The sequence below is a fragment of the Apodemus sylvaticus genome, chromosome 18 (genome assembly GCF_947179515.1).
Source record: "Apodemus sylvaticus chromosome 18, mApoSyl1.1, whole genome shotgun sequence".
NCBI classification, from domain to species: Eukaryota; Metazoa; Chordata; class Mammalia; order Rodentia; family Muridae; genus Apodemus; species Apodemus sylvaticus.
In genome coordinates, this window is record NC_067489.1 from 28,537,301 (window position 1) to 28,551,480 (window position 14,180).

Here is a 14,180-nt window from a genome sequence, read left to right on the forward strand (position 1 = left end):
TTTCTTGTACTTCCCCAGACTACCTGCTCAGGCAGGGCACATCCCACAATGCACTGGGCCCTTGGCATCAATCTTTAGTCAAGAAAAAGTCGCCCCGCCCCATACTTGCTTACAGACCAATAGGATGGAGACATCTTCCTAGTTATGGTTCATTCTTCCAACTGACCCTAGTTTGTGCTAAGTTGACAAAAAACAAAACAAAACAAAACACCCAACCAGTATACTTTAAAAATATTTTAGATAGTGTCTCACTATGTAGCCCAGGCTAGCCTTGAACTCATTAGCCTTCTCAGTCCCCTGAGTGTTGGGATTATAGGCGTGCCTCACAATAATCAGGTCCAATTTCTTATTACTTTGATAATTAAAAAAAAAACCCTTCAAATTTTAGATTTCTTTTGGAGTAAAGCACGCTTTTTAGGTCTGGGTACGTGAACTACTTAGCACAATGGCTGTGGATTCAATACCCAGCACTACAGACAGCAAATATTATAAGGTTATTTCTCAGCTGAACAAATTCTGTTTTCCTAAGCTTCAGCCACATGTCTCCTGACTGTCCACCATTCAGCCTCAGGAATAATCGATCAGAAAGCTCGTGATGCTTTTTATTTGTGTCTGTATTGAGATAGCATACAGTAATTAATTCGAGCAAATAAATGCAGTATCACTGTTGTTCTTTTTCTTTTTTCTCCAGCCATTGTGCACCACATTGTCCCAAGGTCAGTGCCACAGTGCCACAGTGCCACAGTATCACAGTGGTCTTGTTAAAAAAAAAAAATAAGCCAAGCAAGAAAACAAACAAAACCCCCAAATCCCCTACCCCAACCCTTCCCCAACGAAACCAAAATAGTTCACTTCAAGCCAAGCGGTGCATTCCTTTAATCCCAGCACTCAGGAGATCGAGATAGACAGATAATGAGTTCAAGACCAGCCTGGGCTATGTAGTGAGATATTATATAAAATAGAGGCAAGGACAATCTGAGTTGGAGGCCAGCTACAGAGCGAGGTCCGGGACAGCCAGGGCTATACTGTCTCGAAACCTGTCTCAAAAACCCAAACCCAACCAACCAAATAAATAAAAAATTGAAAGAAAAAAAAAAACAACCCAGGTGCTGGTTTTCTTCATCCAGCCATGGCTAACATACCTGTTATGATTTGAATATGTACACTGATAGTGGAACTGGGAGCCCCCACCTATTCATAAGGGGTCGAATCTCATTAGTGAGGACTGACTTAGTTACCAAAGTATCCATCCCAGCACCACGGGCACCATAAACTTGGAGCAGACTTGCCAATCTAAGACACTGAGACCAAAGCTCCTGCTAGGAGCCTTGGTTTAACGAAATTGAGAATTGGCCTTGTGTTTCAGTCCTCCTGGCTAGTGACAGCAGTCTCTTGTGACTGGACCCTTCCTTTCAAGAGGGGCTTTTATAGAGAACTTTCCAGAATTTCCAGGAACCTGACGCGTTCCGGGGCCAATAGCTCTGAGAGGCACCAGTAAGGGGCGGTCCAAAGTGTTTTTGAAGCCTGGACCGCTAGCTTTTAAACATCGCATCCACAAAAACGTGGATCCAGGATCTCACAGGTTGACTGCGGCGGGACGATCCGGGAGCTGTGCCTGCCATTCCATCGAGCCTTCTCCGGGTCTTCGCGGGAGCTCAGGCGGGTAAATGGAAAGTGAGGACTCTGGGGAGTGGGGAGAGCGTCCCGCATCCCCTGAGGATGGGTGAAGTACTGCGCTGGCGACTTGTTTTGATGCCCAGACGCCTAAGGTGAGTCTCCTGCTGCTGGTGGAGACTAGGGCGCTGTGCAGTAGAGTGTAAGAGGAGACAGTTTGCTGGGCCCTGGCGAACAGAGTCGGCTGGGAGGAGGTGGGGGTGGGATCCTAGAAACCCTAAGCAACGCCTTCTGGGGCCAGAAACTGGGGCGCGAGCGGATCTGGCGCCGGAGAGCACAGTCTGGGAGCCGGTGGCCCCGGAGCCTCAAGGCTCCGGGAACCGAGAGGAGTGCGATATCCCGAGGGTCTGATTTAGCCCGGAGCTGGGACTGCAACTCAGCTTCCTTCCCAAGGCCCCAGGCAAAAGTCTCAAGGCCCTGTGGTGTGGAGAACTGTGACTCGCACCTGCGTGCTCCTCTCTTAGAAACACTTGTTGATAGAACTTGTGCCCAGTGAGTAGCAATTTTGACTTTCAGGAGGTGGATGCCTTGTGCGTTTATTAGATACTGTGGAAGAGCCTGCAAAGAGCAGGCTTTGATTAGCCACACACAAGTAGTTTCTTAGGGTTTTTGTACCCAGCCAGGGCACTTAAAATACGACTCATTTCGTATTAAAAGATACAGAACTTGTGACTTTTAATGGCAGTTGCTTGGAATTTCCCCATGATTCGTTAATTGATATCAAATCTTACACAAAGTGCCTTTATCTTAACATAACAGCTCCAATAGATTACCTCCTAAGCACTGACGCGATGCCCTGAAACAGCGCTAGGAATAGTTGCGCAATGCATGCGACCCGGATAGATCCAGTTTTGAATAAGGCAAGCCGATGCGATGCTCAGGACCGTAATGCAGCCTTCCTTCCTTCAGATGAGGTGCACCACTTCTCACACGCACAGGACCAGGCTTGGGCTCGCTGAAGATATCGTACTACAAACTAGAGTCTTGCTTCCCTTTGGGCCGCCATACTCTCAGAATTCTTTCAGGTAGGGCCTGAATTGGTGTCTGCATTGAATAATCAGCTGAACACTGAATAATTCAGTTGAACACTGAATGTTCCAGCTAACAACCTACAGAGTACTCCTCTATTTCCACGTTAGAACTGCCTCTCAGATGGTTTCCAAGTGTAGTGCTCCACTGCTGTTAGGCCTCAAACTGGTGACATGACAATGGGCCAACCGGGGTGCTTATGAACATATCAAAGTTGAGGTTGGCAGCCATGTTCTCCCAGTATTCCTCCGTCCCTACCAGTTACAGGGTTCTCCTGGCTGGTATACCCAGCCCCCTACCCTAAACTTCTTCAGTGAGCAGTCCTTCCCTCAGGGGCTCTGCCCTATATAAAGCAGTCATTTTGGCTGTGCCCCGCCCCCTTGCCATTTTTGCCTCATAGTTTCCATCCGGGCTCTCCCTGTTGTGCTTCCCATCTCCTCCTGTGGCCTGGCTCAGTCTACCGGGTCGCTGTCCACTCTGGATTCTCCCAGCAGCTCTTGCCTTGGGCTATGCTCTCATCTCTCCAATAAACCTTCTCCACCATGCCTGGGAGAGGTCATCTCACTTCTTTCTGCCTCTTTCTTTCTTTCTTTCTTTCTTTCTTTCTTTCTTTCTTTCTTTCTTTCTTTCTTTCTTTCTTCCTTCCTTCCTTCCTTCCTTCCTGTCTGTCTGTCTGTCTGTCTGTCTTTCTTTCTTTCTTTCTTTCTTTCTTTCTTTCTTTCTTTCTTTCTTTCTTTCTTTCTTTCTTTCTTTCTTTCTTTCTCTTGTTCTTTCTTATTCAGCAGCCTATATTTCTAGCACTCATTTTGGAAACCAAGGCAAGAAAAGGTGATTTAGAGGCCAGCTTAGGCTAAGAACAGGAAAAAAACAAAATAGAAAACCAAAACCTGTCTTTTGCTTCAAAACCAAAAGCAACATGTCAGATGACCAGAAAGGTATGTTAATGCCGGGCGGTGGTGACACACACCTGTAATCCCAGCATTCTGGGAGGCAGAAGCAGGTGGATTTCTGAGTTTGAGGCCAGCCTGGTCTACAGAGCAAGTTCCAGGACAGCCAGGGCTACACAGAGAAACCCTGTCTGGGATGGGGGGCGGGGGGAGATAGGTTAAAATTCTGAAGTTGTAATGACTCATCTGCTGGCTGCCTGCTAGATGGCAGTGTCTAACAGTGAATCAGAGCCTCTGTTGTTACTGGGTTCCTGCTCACCCTGCATTCTTCAAGGACAAAAATAAAGCAGTTTTGGAGTTTTTTTCCTCATAAACAACATTCAGAAAACCCTTCCTTAGGATTATACTTAGGAAATAAAGGAGAAGATGATAATTTGGCCAATGTTACTCATATATACATAAATTGGGCATAGTACAGAAACCTTCCCAGACTGTATTTAAGTGCTTTTAAATGGATGCAGGATTGTCCCCAGAAACACAGCATCTTACTTATCATTCTACACCAGACACCCTCTCCCACAAGCTCATGTTTGTACACTTGGTCTCTAGCTGGGACACTGTGTTGGGAAGTTGTAGAGACTTTAAGGAGGTAGGGCCTGGGTGATGGAGGTAGGGCCCCCAGGAAGAGACCAGGGCAGGAAGCTACAGAAATAGAGAAGGTTCACATGGTCGTGTTTCCTTTTCAGCGTTGGGGTTGGAGCCCAGGGCCGTGTGTGTGGTAGACAAGCAACCTGCCCCTGAGCCGCAGCCCTTTACTGGACCTCTTTTAAGCTGATCTTTGGAACCTTTGTGAAGGCATGGTCAGACTTCAGTCAGAGAAAGATACTCAGTTTTCCTTCTTGGGACATGAATTTATCACTAGCTGAGTGGTGAATCCAGGAGGATGGGAATGGGAAGAACACTAGTTTTGGGGACTGAGAGCACACTGTAGGGGCGAATGAGGAGACTGGACGTGACATTGTTGAAAGGAGACAGATAAATGTACTCGAGAATGTGACACATTCATGCCAGTGTCCCATGTCATTTTTTCCTTAAGACAGCCACACTTTAAGGGGTGTACTGGAGATTTATACATTATGAAGTGACAATATCTCATAGAGAACCGAATCTCTTTGAGGAATTAAGCATTACTGTGAATCATTCAGGTTTGATAATAAGATTCTTCCCAAACAGTCTCTGGTGTTTTCTTCACTAGCCTAGTGAAGACGATTGCCGTTGACGCCCCTAATGGAGAACCAATCAGAAGAGTCATTTTAGAGCTGCGTGTCTTCTGCCTCATTTCTATCCTGGCAGATGGGAGAGGAGCCCATTGAGCATCAGTATTTGGGAGAGTTAATCTTCATTGTCAGCATCAGGGATGCATGACTCTGGAGTCTTCTCAGAGTGTTTCCAGGAAGGTTCTGGAGAGAAGGGAAGACTTGCTCTGAATGAGGGCGGCAGCATCCTGTGTGCTGATCAAAGGGAGGAAGGGAGCTGAGTACTAGCGCTCGCCTGTTTCTTGACTGTGGACACAGTGCGAGCAGCTCCCTCACACAGCTGCACCTGTGCCTTCCCCACTGTGAGGTGAGCCGAACCTATCCCACCCGAGGTCCCTCAAGTCCCTCCCATTGCTTTTGCCACACTCTTTCTTACAGCAACAAGAAAAGCAGCAGTTCCAGAGTCAGACAACTCAGTGTGTCAGGCATGTCACTGGATCTTCTTTATCACCTTCATCAGGGACATGGCAGAAATTCCTTGGCGCTATTGATGGTTCCGCACTGCCAAAATCTGAAGCTTGGCACCCACAGTCTGTGGATTTTTTTTTTTTTTTTTTTTTTTTAGATACTTAGCCTTACCTTCCGTAGAAGAAAACAGGAATTATTTTCCTGCTCATTTCTTTGTATAAAAGTACTTCTAATCTCCACTTTCCCAGACCCTTTCCTCAGAGCAGATGGACAGCTGTAGATAGTGCGAAGCAGCCATGTGATGCGTTAGGGAAGCTTAGCTCTAGGTCAGGAAATGGTTTTAGTCAGAGACTGTTTCAGATGTTACATACTGTGATGGTTTGTATATGCTTGGCCCACAGAGTGGCACTATTAGAAGGTGTGGCCCTGTTGGAGTAGGTGTGGCACTGTGGATGTGGGCTTTAAGACCTAGCTGCCTGGAAGCCAGGATTCTGCTAGCAGCCTTCAGATGAAGATGTAGAGCTCTCAGCTCCTCCTGCACCATGCCTGCCTGGATGCTGCCATGCTCCTGTCTTGATGATAAATGGACTGAATCTCTGGAACCTGTGAGCCAGCCTCTATTAAATGTTGTCCTTCTAAGACTTGCCATGGTCATGGTGTCTGTCCACAGCAGTGAAACCCTAACTAACACATACCACGGCCTGTGAACAGATACTTCCTCTGTGCCGGAAAAGAATATTATGGGGCATTGTCCTGACGCTCTCCTTTCAGAGTTCTCTCTGAAGAACTCTGAGCTTCATCCTGTAGGCAATGATGAACAGACACAGAGGGGAGGCTCCCTTTTGGAATGCCCTGTCATTGGAGCTCTCTGTGGGTCCATCTGCCCTCCCCAGCTGGAGGACTTCTGACTTGATGACATGCTCCTGGCTAATTGCTGGCATGGGTTAGACTGCCTGCTACTATTGTAAATGTACCTCGAGGCCTGCAAATTGCTAGAGTGTAATTCAGATCCTGGAATCTGCTCTTGAGTTGTGAATATTTAAGTCACAGCCAGGTTCCTGACACCTTACTACAGCCCTGGCTTCAGCAGTCACCTTATGAGGTGATGTTCATAAAGGGAACTTGATGAACTTGGTTTACTCTTTCTTGATTTATTCTTTGGTAGTTGATATGATAGAGTGTATAAAAATCACAAAGAAAAAAAACAAAAACAAAAATCTACAAGTATCCTGAGATGTAGTAGCTACAAAAATACCCCAGACCAGCTTCCAAATCTCTCTTCAGCTGTTTTCTTTCATTCTTGACTCTTTCTGTCTGAATAGCTGCCATGTCTCTGGTGTCTTTCTATTGATCTTGAAATCACATGACCTGACTTCTAGACCCATTCTAAAAATATGATCCTAGGGCAGTGGCTTAAATTTAGTAAGGCTTAGTTTCCCTTTTGTAATAACTAGAATAATCCCCACCTTGTCTTACTTTTCAAAGTGATTGTAAATAAGGTTGAGTGAGTGACAGATTTGTAACTCTTTGGCAGCTTGATGTAGTCTTAATTTTACTTTTAGTGATTTATATGATTGTATGTGTGTTCAGCATGGGACCTGTGTGGCTGTGTGTGGCCAGTGAATATATGTGAAGGTCAAAGGACACTTTTTTGGAAGTTTCTAGTCTTTTCACCATGAGTTCTGGGGATCGAATATAGGTCGGAGGTTTGCATGGTAAGTGATTTTACCTACTCACCCATCTAGCTGGGCTGAAAGTGATGTCCTTTTCTTCCCATCTAAGATGGGAATATTTTACTACCTAATCTGGGTCATTCTAATCAGAGCTATAGAAAATCGCTTTTGCACTTAAAATGAAAACTTAATAATCTGTCATGCAAAGGAAGGGATGAACTTTATTATTACTCACAGTGACTACACTGAGGACTAGAAATACTTAGTAACTTCTCCAAATTGATATTAGGGTTGAAGGAGAGAACCTGAAACTGGAATTCAAAATGCTAGCTGCATGTCTTATATAGCTAATAGCTATTAACACACGCTCCATAGAATCCTGCTGGGTGCTTGTGAGGGTCTTAGAGCATTTGTTCCCTTTTTCTTTGACCCATCAGCAGACGGCTGTTCGAGCCAGGGTTGGTTGTTCTCTGTGTTAGAAGCATTTAGCTTGAATTTTATAGTATTAATGTTAAAAACTGTGAAAGAATACATGAATTTCAGAGCTAACCTGGTTTCTGTTTGCAGTATTTATTAAAGTTGCGACTTTGTAAAATGATGTATTTACAGTATTTCTATCCTTCTCTTTTATTCCTTTAGCTCCTCCCTTGCCCTCTCTCAAATTCATGGCCTGCTTTGTAAATTGCTGTTACATATTTGCGCGAGTATACACACACACACACACACACACACACACACACACACACACACACACACACACTCATTCCTAAATTTATAAATACAACCTGCTCAGCCTGTATAATGTTACTACTAGCATGGATAGAGCTGATCTCTTGGTATTGTATAACCAATTCGAGGATGCTTCTATAGGGAAGTTGGGACTGACTGTGCTCCACTCCAGTAGCTAGGGGACCCACATGATGACCAAGCTGTACATTTGCTCCAAATGTGTGTGAGGCCTAGGTCCAGACCCTGCATGCTCCTTGGTTGGTGACTCAGTCTCTGTGAGTCTCCAAGGGCCTAGGTTAGTTGGCTCTGTTGGTCTTGTGGTGTCCTTGACTCCCCTCCACCCCCACTAGCAGGCTTACTTCCATCCCCTACTCTTCCACAAGACTCCTGAGCTCTGCCTGATGTGTGGCCATGAGTCTCTGCATTTGTTTCCCTCTGCTGCTAGGCTCCTGTCTGTTAACATAGCAGAGTATCATTAACAGTGTCAGAGATTGGGTCTCTCCCATGGGATAGGTCTCAAGTTGGGCCTGTCATTGGCTGGCCATCCCCCAGTCTCTGCTCCATTTTTATCCCTGTGCATCTTGTTGTCAGGACAGATTTTGAGTTGAAGGTTTTGTGGGTCAGTTGATGTCACCCTCCTTCTACTGGAAGTCTTTTCTGGCTACAGGAGGAGGCCACTTCAGTCTCTCTATCCCCCTCTGGTAGGAATCTCAGGGAGTGAGAATGGAAGTTGGTTGGGGGCATCTCCCCAGCTGTAGAACTGCAATGGGAGAGGCTATGGGGAGTCTGTGTGGGTGACCCCATTTATTTATTTTCTGAAGAGTCTGGTAATGTATATCAGTTCTCTGCCTGGAGTGCACAAGGCCCTGGGTTTCATTCCTAATACCCCATAAATCTGGGCGTGTTGGTGGGTGCCTGTAACCCCACCATTTAGGAGGTGGAATCAGGGATGGGGAAGGGACCGGAGGTTCAGGGCCCTCTTTGGCTATAGTAGTGAGTTTGAGGCTAACCTGGCTTCATGGGGACCTGTCTCTGAAACACCAACAATGTTCACCCAGTCCAGATAGATGAAAATCGAACGTGAAGCTTGCAGAGACTCATGTTCCCCACACAGTCCCCAGCTTTGCCGTACTTTCTACCAAAGACTCAGCAAATAATCCAGGGAGCAAGGGGGCTGGAGAGATGGCTCAGTGGTTAAGAGCACCATCTGTTCTTCCAGAGGATCAGAGTTCAAATCCCAGCAACCACATGGTGGCTCACAACCATCTGTAATGAGATCTGATGCCCTCTTCTGGGGTGTCTGAAGAGAGCTAGACTACTCACATACATACAATAAATAAATCTTAAAAAAAATCCAGGAAGCAGAAGTCCTTGATGGGCTGGTTGGTTTCTTTAGCATCAACCTTTATTATTTCCCCCCCTGGGCTTTATCAGAAGTAAGTGTGTGTGTGTGTGTGTGTGTGTGTGTGTGTGTGTGTGTGGTTTATTTCTTTATTCTCCCTTGAGTCCTAGCTAGGAAGTAAATTCCTGTAAATAACCCTGGAATACAATCTTCTGATGGCCGACGAATTACAGAGTTGAGACTTGGGAGTTGATGAAACTGTGTGACCCTGAGCAAGTTAGGTAACCATTCTGGTCTCAGTTTCCTTCTTTCTGAGTGAGGTATTAAGTCTATGTATATGATTAGGTTATGTATATAATTAGGTTTTATGTTCATGTTCTATAAGGTTCCTTTTAGCGTCAGACTTTCAGTGCTTTTACCCTTCATAATGGTTAAAATACTATTCATTTGTTGCAGTGTTTTTGGATGGCACCGTGTCTGAGGACTCCAGCTGTTCTGATGATAGCCTAAGAAGATTGCGTGCTGTTCCCTACCCCGCGCCAAGCCAGGCCCTTTCGGAACCGTGACTCTCAGTTCTTCATGGAGACCAGATCCCAGCAGGAAATTGGCACCCAGATGGTTCCTCCATGTATAGTTGTCTCTGGCTTCGGGCTGACTAGAGGACACCCACTGGTGGCCAGGCCAGCCCTTTGTCAGTCATCCGGGTCCGGGCAGCATGGTGCGGATTCAGAGGAGGAAGCTTCTGGCATCTTGCCTGTGTATGACAGCTACCGTCTTTCTGATGGTGACACTCCAGGTACTGGGAATCAGGGCTGTGTAGAGCAGACTCGTTGCTAGGCCTTGGCCATCTCCTTCCTGCCCAGTTCTCTTTCCCCAGCACTCTGAGTAATTCATGTTTACTTAACTTTTCAGCATTGCGAACCCACATTACAAAGCAGGGAGAGCACCTCAGTTCTATTCTTTTATTCCTTTTTTTTTTTTTGTCTTTCTTCTTCTCCACCTCCTCCTTCTCCTCTTCCTCCCCTCTGTGTATGTATGTGTGTGTTCGCGGGTTTCTCTCATGTAGTTCGTGGTATTCTGGAACTCAAAGTACTTCTGCTTCTGGCTCCTAAGTTTTGGGATTAAAGGAAGGAGCCACTGTGCCCAGTCAGGAGAACACTTTCTCTTTTTCTTTTCAGTATTATCTCATGGGCTTTGATATGTATTCAGCATTGATCTTCCTGCCTTTAACCTCCAAAGTGTTGTGACGATCGGCATACGCCACCTTGTTCAGTCATTTTTATAATTTTATTAAATTTTTTTTCTTTATACAGTATAGTTTGATCATATTTTCCTTTTCTTCCAATTCTTTTATGATCCTTCCACCTCCCTACACATCAAACTATTATGTTTTCTCTCTCTCTCTCTTTTTTGTTTTTGTTGTTGTTTTTTTTTTTTTTCCTTCCCTGAGACAGGGTTTCTCTGTGTAGTCCTGGCTGTCCTGGAACTCACTCTGTAGGCCAGGCTCACCTTGAACTCAGAAATCCGCCTGCCTCTGCCTCCCAGAGTACTGGGATTACAGGCGTGTGCCACCACTGCCTGGCATGTTCTCTCTCTTTAGAAAAAGCATAAAAGCACAAAACAAATATGAAACAACGAAAAAGCAATAAGACAAAAAACAAAATGCCAAACTGAAATGAAAATCCTGCAAAAAAATGGAGTGTGTGTGTGTGTGTGTGTATGTATGTCTGTGTGTGTGTGTGTGTGTGTGTGTGTGTGTGTGTGTTGGCATGGAGTCTGTCATGGAATGTAGTTGATATACCCAGTGACACTCCATTGGAGAAAGCTGACTTTCCCCCTGCAAGCTGGTGTATCAGTTGTAGATAGCTCTTGGTTAGGAATGGGAACCCACTCATGTCTACTTCCCTGCCTCAGTGCTGGGATCCCATCTGGTTAATCTGTGCAGGTCCTGTGCATGCTGCCATGGTCTCTGAGGTAATATGTGCATCAGTATTGCTTTGTCTGGAAGATACTGTTGTCTTGGAGTCCTCCCTCTCCTCTGGCTCTTACAGTCTTCCTGTGTCCTCTTCCACAGAGCTCCCCGATCCCTGAGGAGAGGGATTTGATGAAGACATCCCATTTAGAACTGAGTGATCCAAAGTCTCTCACTCTTTGCACATTGTTTAGTTACGGGTCTCTGTGTTGCTTCCCATATTCTGCAAGAAGACGCTTCTCTAATGATGGCTGAGGCACTGATCTGTGGGTATAGCAGAATGTCATTAGGAGCCTGAGAAGAATGAGTCTTTCCTCTGTAGCAGTCATCGGCTTCTCAGTAATGGGTGGGGCCTGGGGTGTAGCCATCCCATCTGCACTGCAGTTTTGGCCCGCTTGATCTTATGTGGGTGCCCTATAGGTAAAGTACTGCTGTGAGGTCATGCGTGCAGGAGCCTCATCATGTCTAGAAAGAGCGTTTCACAGTACTCTGTCCTGTCCTGCAGCTCCCACATCCCTTCACCTCCTCTTCTCTGATGTTCTCTGAGCCTTGAGGGTTGTGGAGTCCAGAGAGATAGCCTGCTAAGAACTAGGTTTCTTGTTCTCAGCACTTAAACCAGTTATACATCTCTGCATTGAAAGCTACCTGTTAGCCGGGCGTGGTGGTGCACGCCTGTAATCCCAGAACTTGGGAGGCAGAGGCAGGCGGATTTCTGAGTTCGAGGCTAGCCTGGTCTACAGAGTGAGTTCCAGGACAGCTAGGGCTACACAGAGAAACCCTGTCTCGAAAAACCAAAAAAAAAAAAAAAAAAAAGGTAATTACCTGGTAAAAGAAATCTCAACTCAATCAATATCAATACAAGCTATACACCTATACTGGGCGGGTCTCCCACTACACTACTCTATTCCCATCTGTGTTATCCCATAGAACTTGCACTTCTCTCCATCTTCTCCGTCAATCATCCATAGCTCCTCCCCCTTCCCCATCCATCCCTTTCTCCTCCCCTAGACTCTCAGCTCCTCCTCCTTCCTCCTGTCCAATCATTGGCTCTAGCCTTTATTTGAAAGGTTAAGGTGGGGAGAAGGTTCTCAAGGCACATGTATACAAGATTAACTAACTCCTAGTCTACAGTCCCTCCCTGGAGTGGAATTAGCATCAAAATACAAGGCCAGGGCTACACAACACTACCTAGCTAAAAGAAGCTTGTTGAGAGCAGCCCAGGTCTATAGTAGTGAATATAAATATTTAGAAGGTGATTTCACAATGTGACCATTTAGTGATACAGCAGTAGCAGGTTCAACTCTATAGCCTATGACCACCCCAGCTCACTGGCTTTTAGTTTTTTGTGACTGGGTCTTAGTAATAAAGCCTGTCCTTGAACTCTCTGTGTAGCTGAGGTTGACCTTCAATTCCTAATCCTGCTGCCTTTACCATTCAATGTATACCCGACTTTGTTATTAAATCTAGATCAAGGCTCATCAAGGATGGATGAACCAGGACAAATGTCTCCAGCACTCACACTTTAAGTTAGCTCTCATCTTTGTTTTCTGATTTCAAATTAAATCTCGCACAGTGATGGTTAAAGTATAGACATAAGCTCAACTATAAATATTGTGCCTCCCTTGAAGTACCAGCTCTCTTGGTCACAAGTCAGATGGTTGTTACACATTCATGATGAATGCCAGTAAATCATGGGAGTCATGGAAACCAAGATGCCTACTGGACTTTTGACTGCTGCAGGTCCCTTCTAATTAGGATTGAATGATAGAGCTCTTAAATGTGTGATCTGCTGGGCAGGGGCTCTGTGATTCTAACACCTCCTGTTCCTGATTGGGATGGGATTGGAGGCAGTCAGCAGTTCTTTGTTCCTAGCATGAGGAGCCTCTGCCTTTGTGACTTCCCTGCTATCATGTGCTGTGTTCCTGATCTGTGAGCCAGGGGTGAGCACTGCTTCTTTAACTTGCTCCTTGTTGGGTATTTGGTCATAGCAATGCGTAAAGTGACTAATACAAATAGTAGTCTACACACGACGATGTAAATGATAATCGCCCAGTTAAGCCCAAACACTGGTGGAGGGAATATGCACTTTAGTCATCATTCTAAATCCACACTTCATTATATTTTGTCAGAAAATTCACAATGTGTGTATGTTTCTTTATTTTCGAATTTTAATTGCCTACTTGCAAAAATAATTCATGAATACACATGGGGCATTTTAAAATAAATCCTTGTAGCACTTCACTTGGCTATGCGTTAGCAAGCTTTTCTAACAGATATGGACCATTTTTCTTTTTGAGACTGGGTTGATCTATCTCTCTTTCTGTGTCTATCTCTCCTGCCAGCCTAATTTCAAATTCACTATATCATCCTGTCCTAAAGCCCCTAGCCCTGAATGCTGGAATTGTGAGTGTGTACCCTATATCACACAGTTAGACTTTAAAGGATTTATTTAGTTTTGTTTTTGTATGTGTGTGTGTGTTTGTGTGTGTGTGTGTGTGTGTGTATGTATGTGTGTATGTGCATGCATGCATATATATGTGTGCACATGTGTGTATGTGTATTCGTGAAACTGTGCCATATTTGTGGAAGCCTGCAGAGACTAAAAGAGGGTATCAGATCCTCCATAACTAGAGATATAGTGGTTTTAGCTGCCTAATGTGAGTCCCGGGAAAAAGTCAGGTCTTCTAAGAGTAGAGTAAGTGTACTTAGTCAGGAGCCATCTCTTCAATCTGCAGACTTCAAAAACCATAACCACACATCTGCTATCCCACCTACTGTGGGGAACAATAGGTTCTCAGTACCCTCTGCAGTAGCGTGCCAGATTTCTCCCAGTGAAAAGCTCTTTGGTAATGCCATTCGGAATCTGCCATAAATAAATACATCTTCACACACTGCATTTGGGTGGCGAATCTTGAGGTTTGCATTTGTATTTTTTGTTTGTTTGGGAGGTTTATTCTCTGTCTTGGATTTGTTGAATAAACTGGTTTATTTCTCCTTGAGATTATAGATTTGGCTAATCTTATCCTTAAGGTTTTGTTTAATGTCCTTCTGTGTCCATATTTCCTACAACCAGACAATGGCATCTGGGGATAAACACACATTGAAAGTGTATTTATCTCCCCTTAAAATCGCCTCTGTCATTTGTAATGA

The 14,180-nt window shown here is 45.0% G+C and overlaps 1 protein-coding gene across 2 annotated transcripts in view; it reads left to right on the forward strand.

Moving 5' to 3' along the window:
* Positions 1-1,561: 1,561 nt before the first annotated feature.
* Positions 1,562-14,180, forward strand: part of Fut10 (fucosyltransferase 10) — a 74,701-nt gene continuing 62,082 nt past the window's right edge. Inside the window, exons 1-3 of one of the 2 annotated variants that reach the window (XM_052162570.1) lie at positions 1,562-1,769; positions 2,584-2,699; positions 9,515-9,854. In XM_052162570.1, the coding sequence (XP_052018530.1) occupies positions 9,774-9,854 (81 nt within the window). In that variant the 5' untranslated portion in view covers positions 1,562-1,769; positions 2,584-2,699; positions 9,515-9,773. The remainder of the gene's footprint in view (positions 1,770-2,583; positions 2,700-9,514; positions 9,855-14,180) is intronic. The other variant, XM_052162569.1, reaches the window with a different exon arrangement.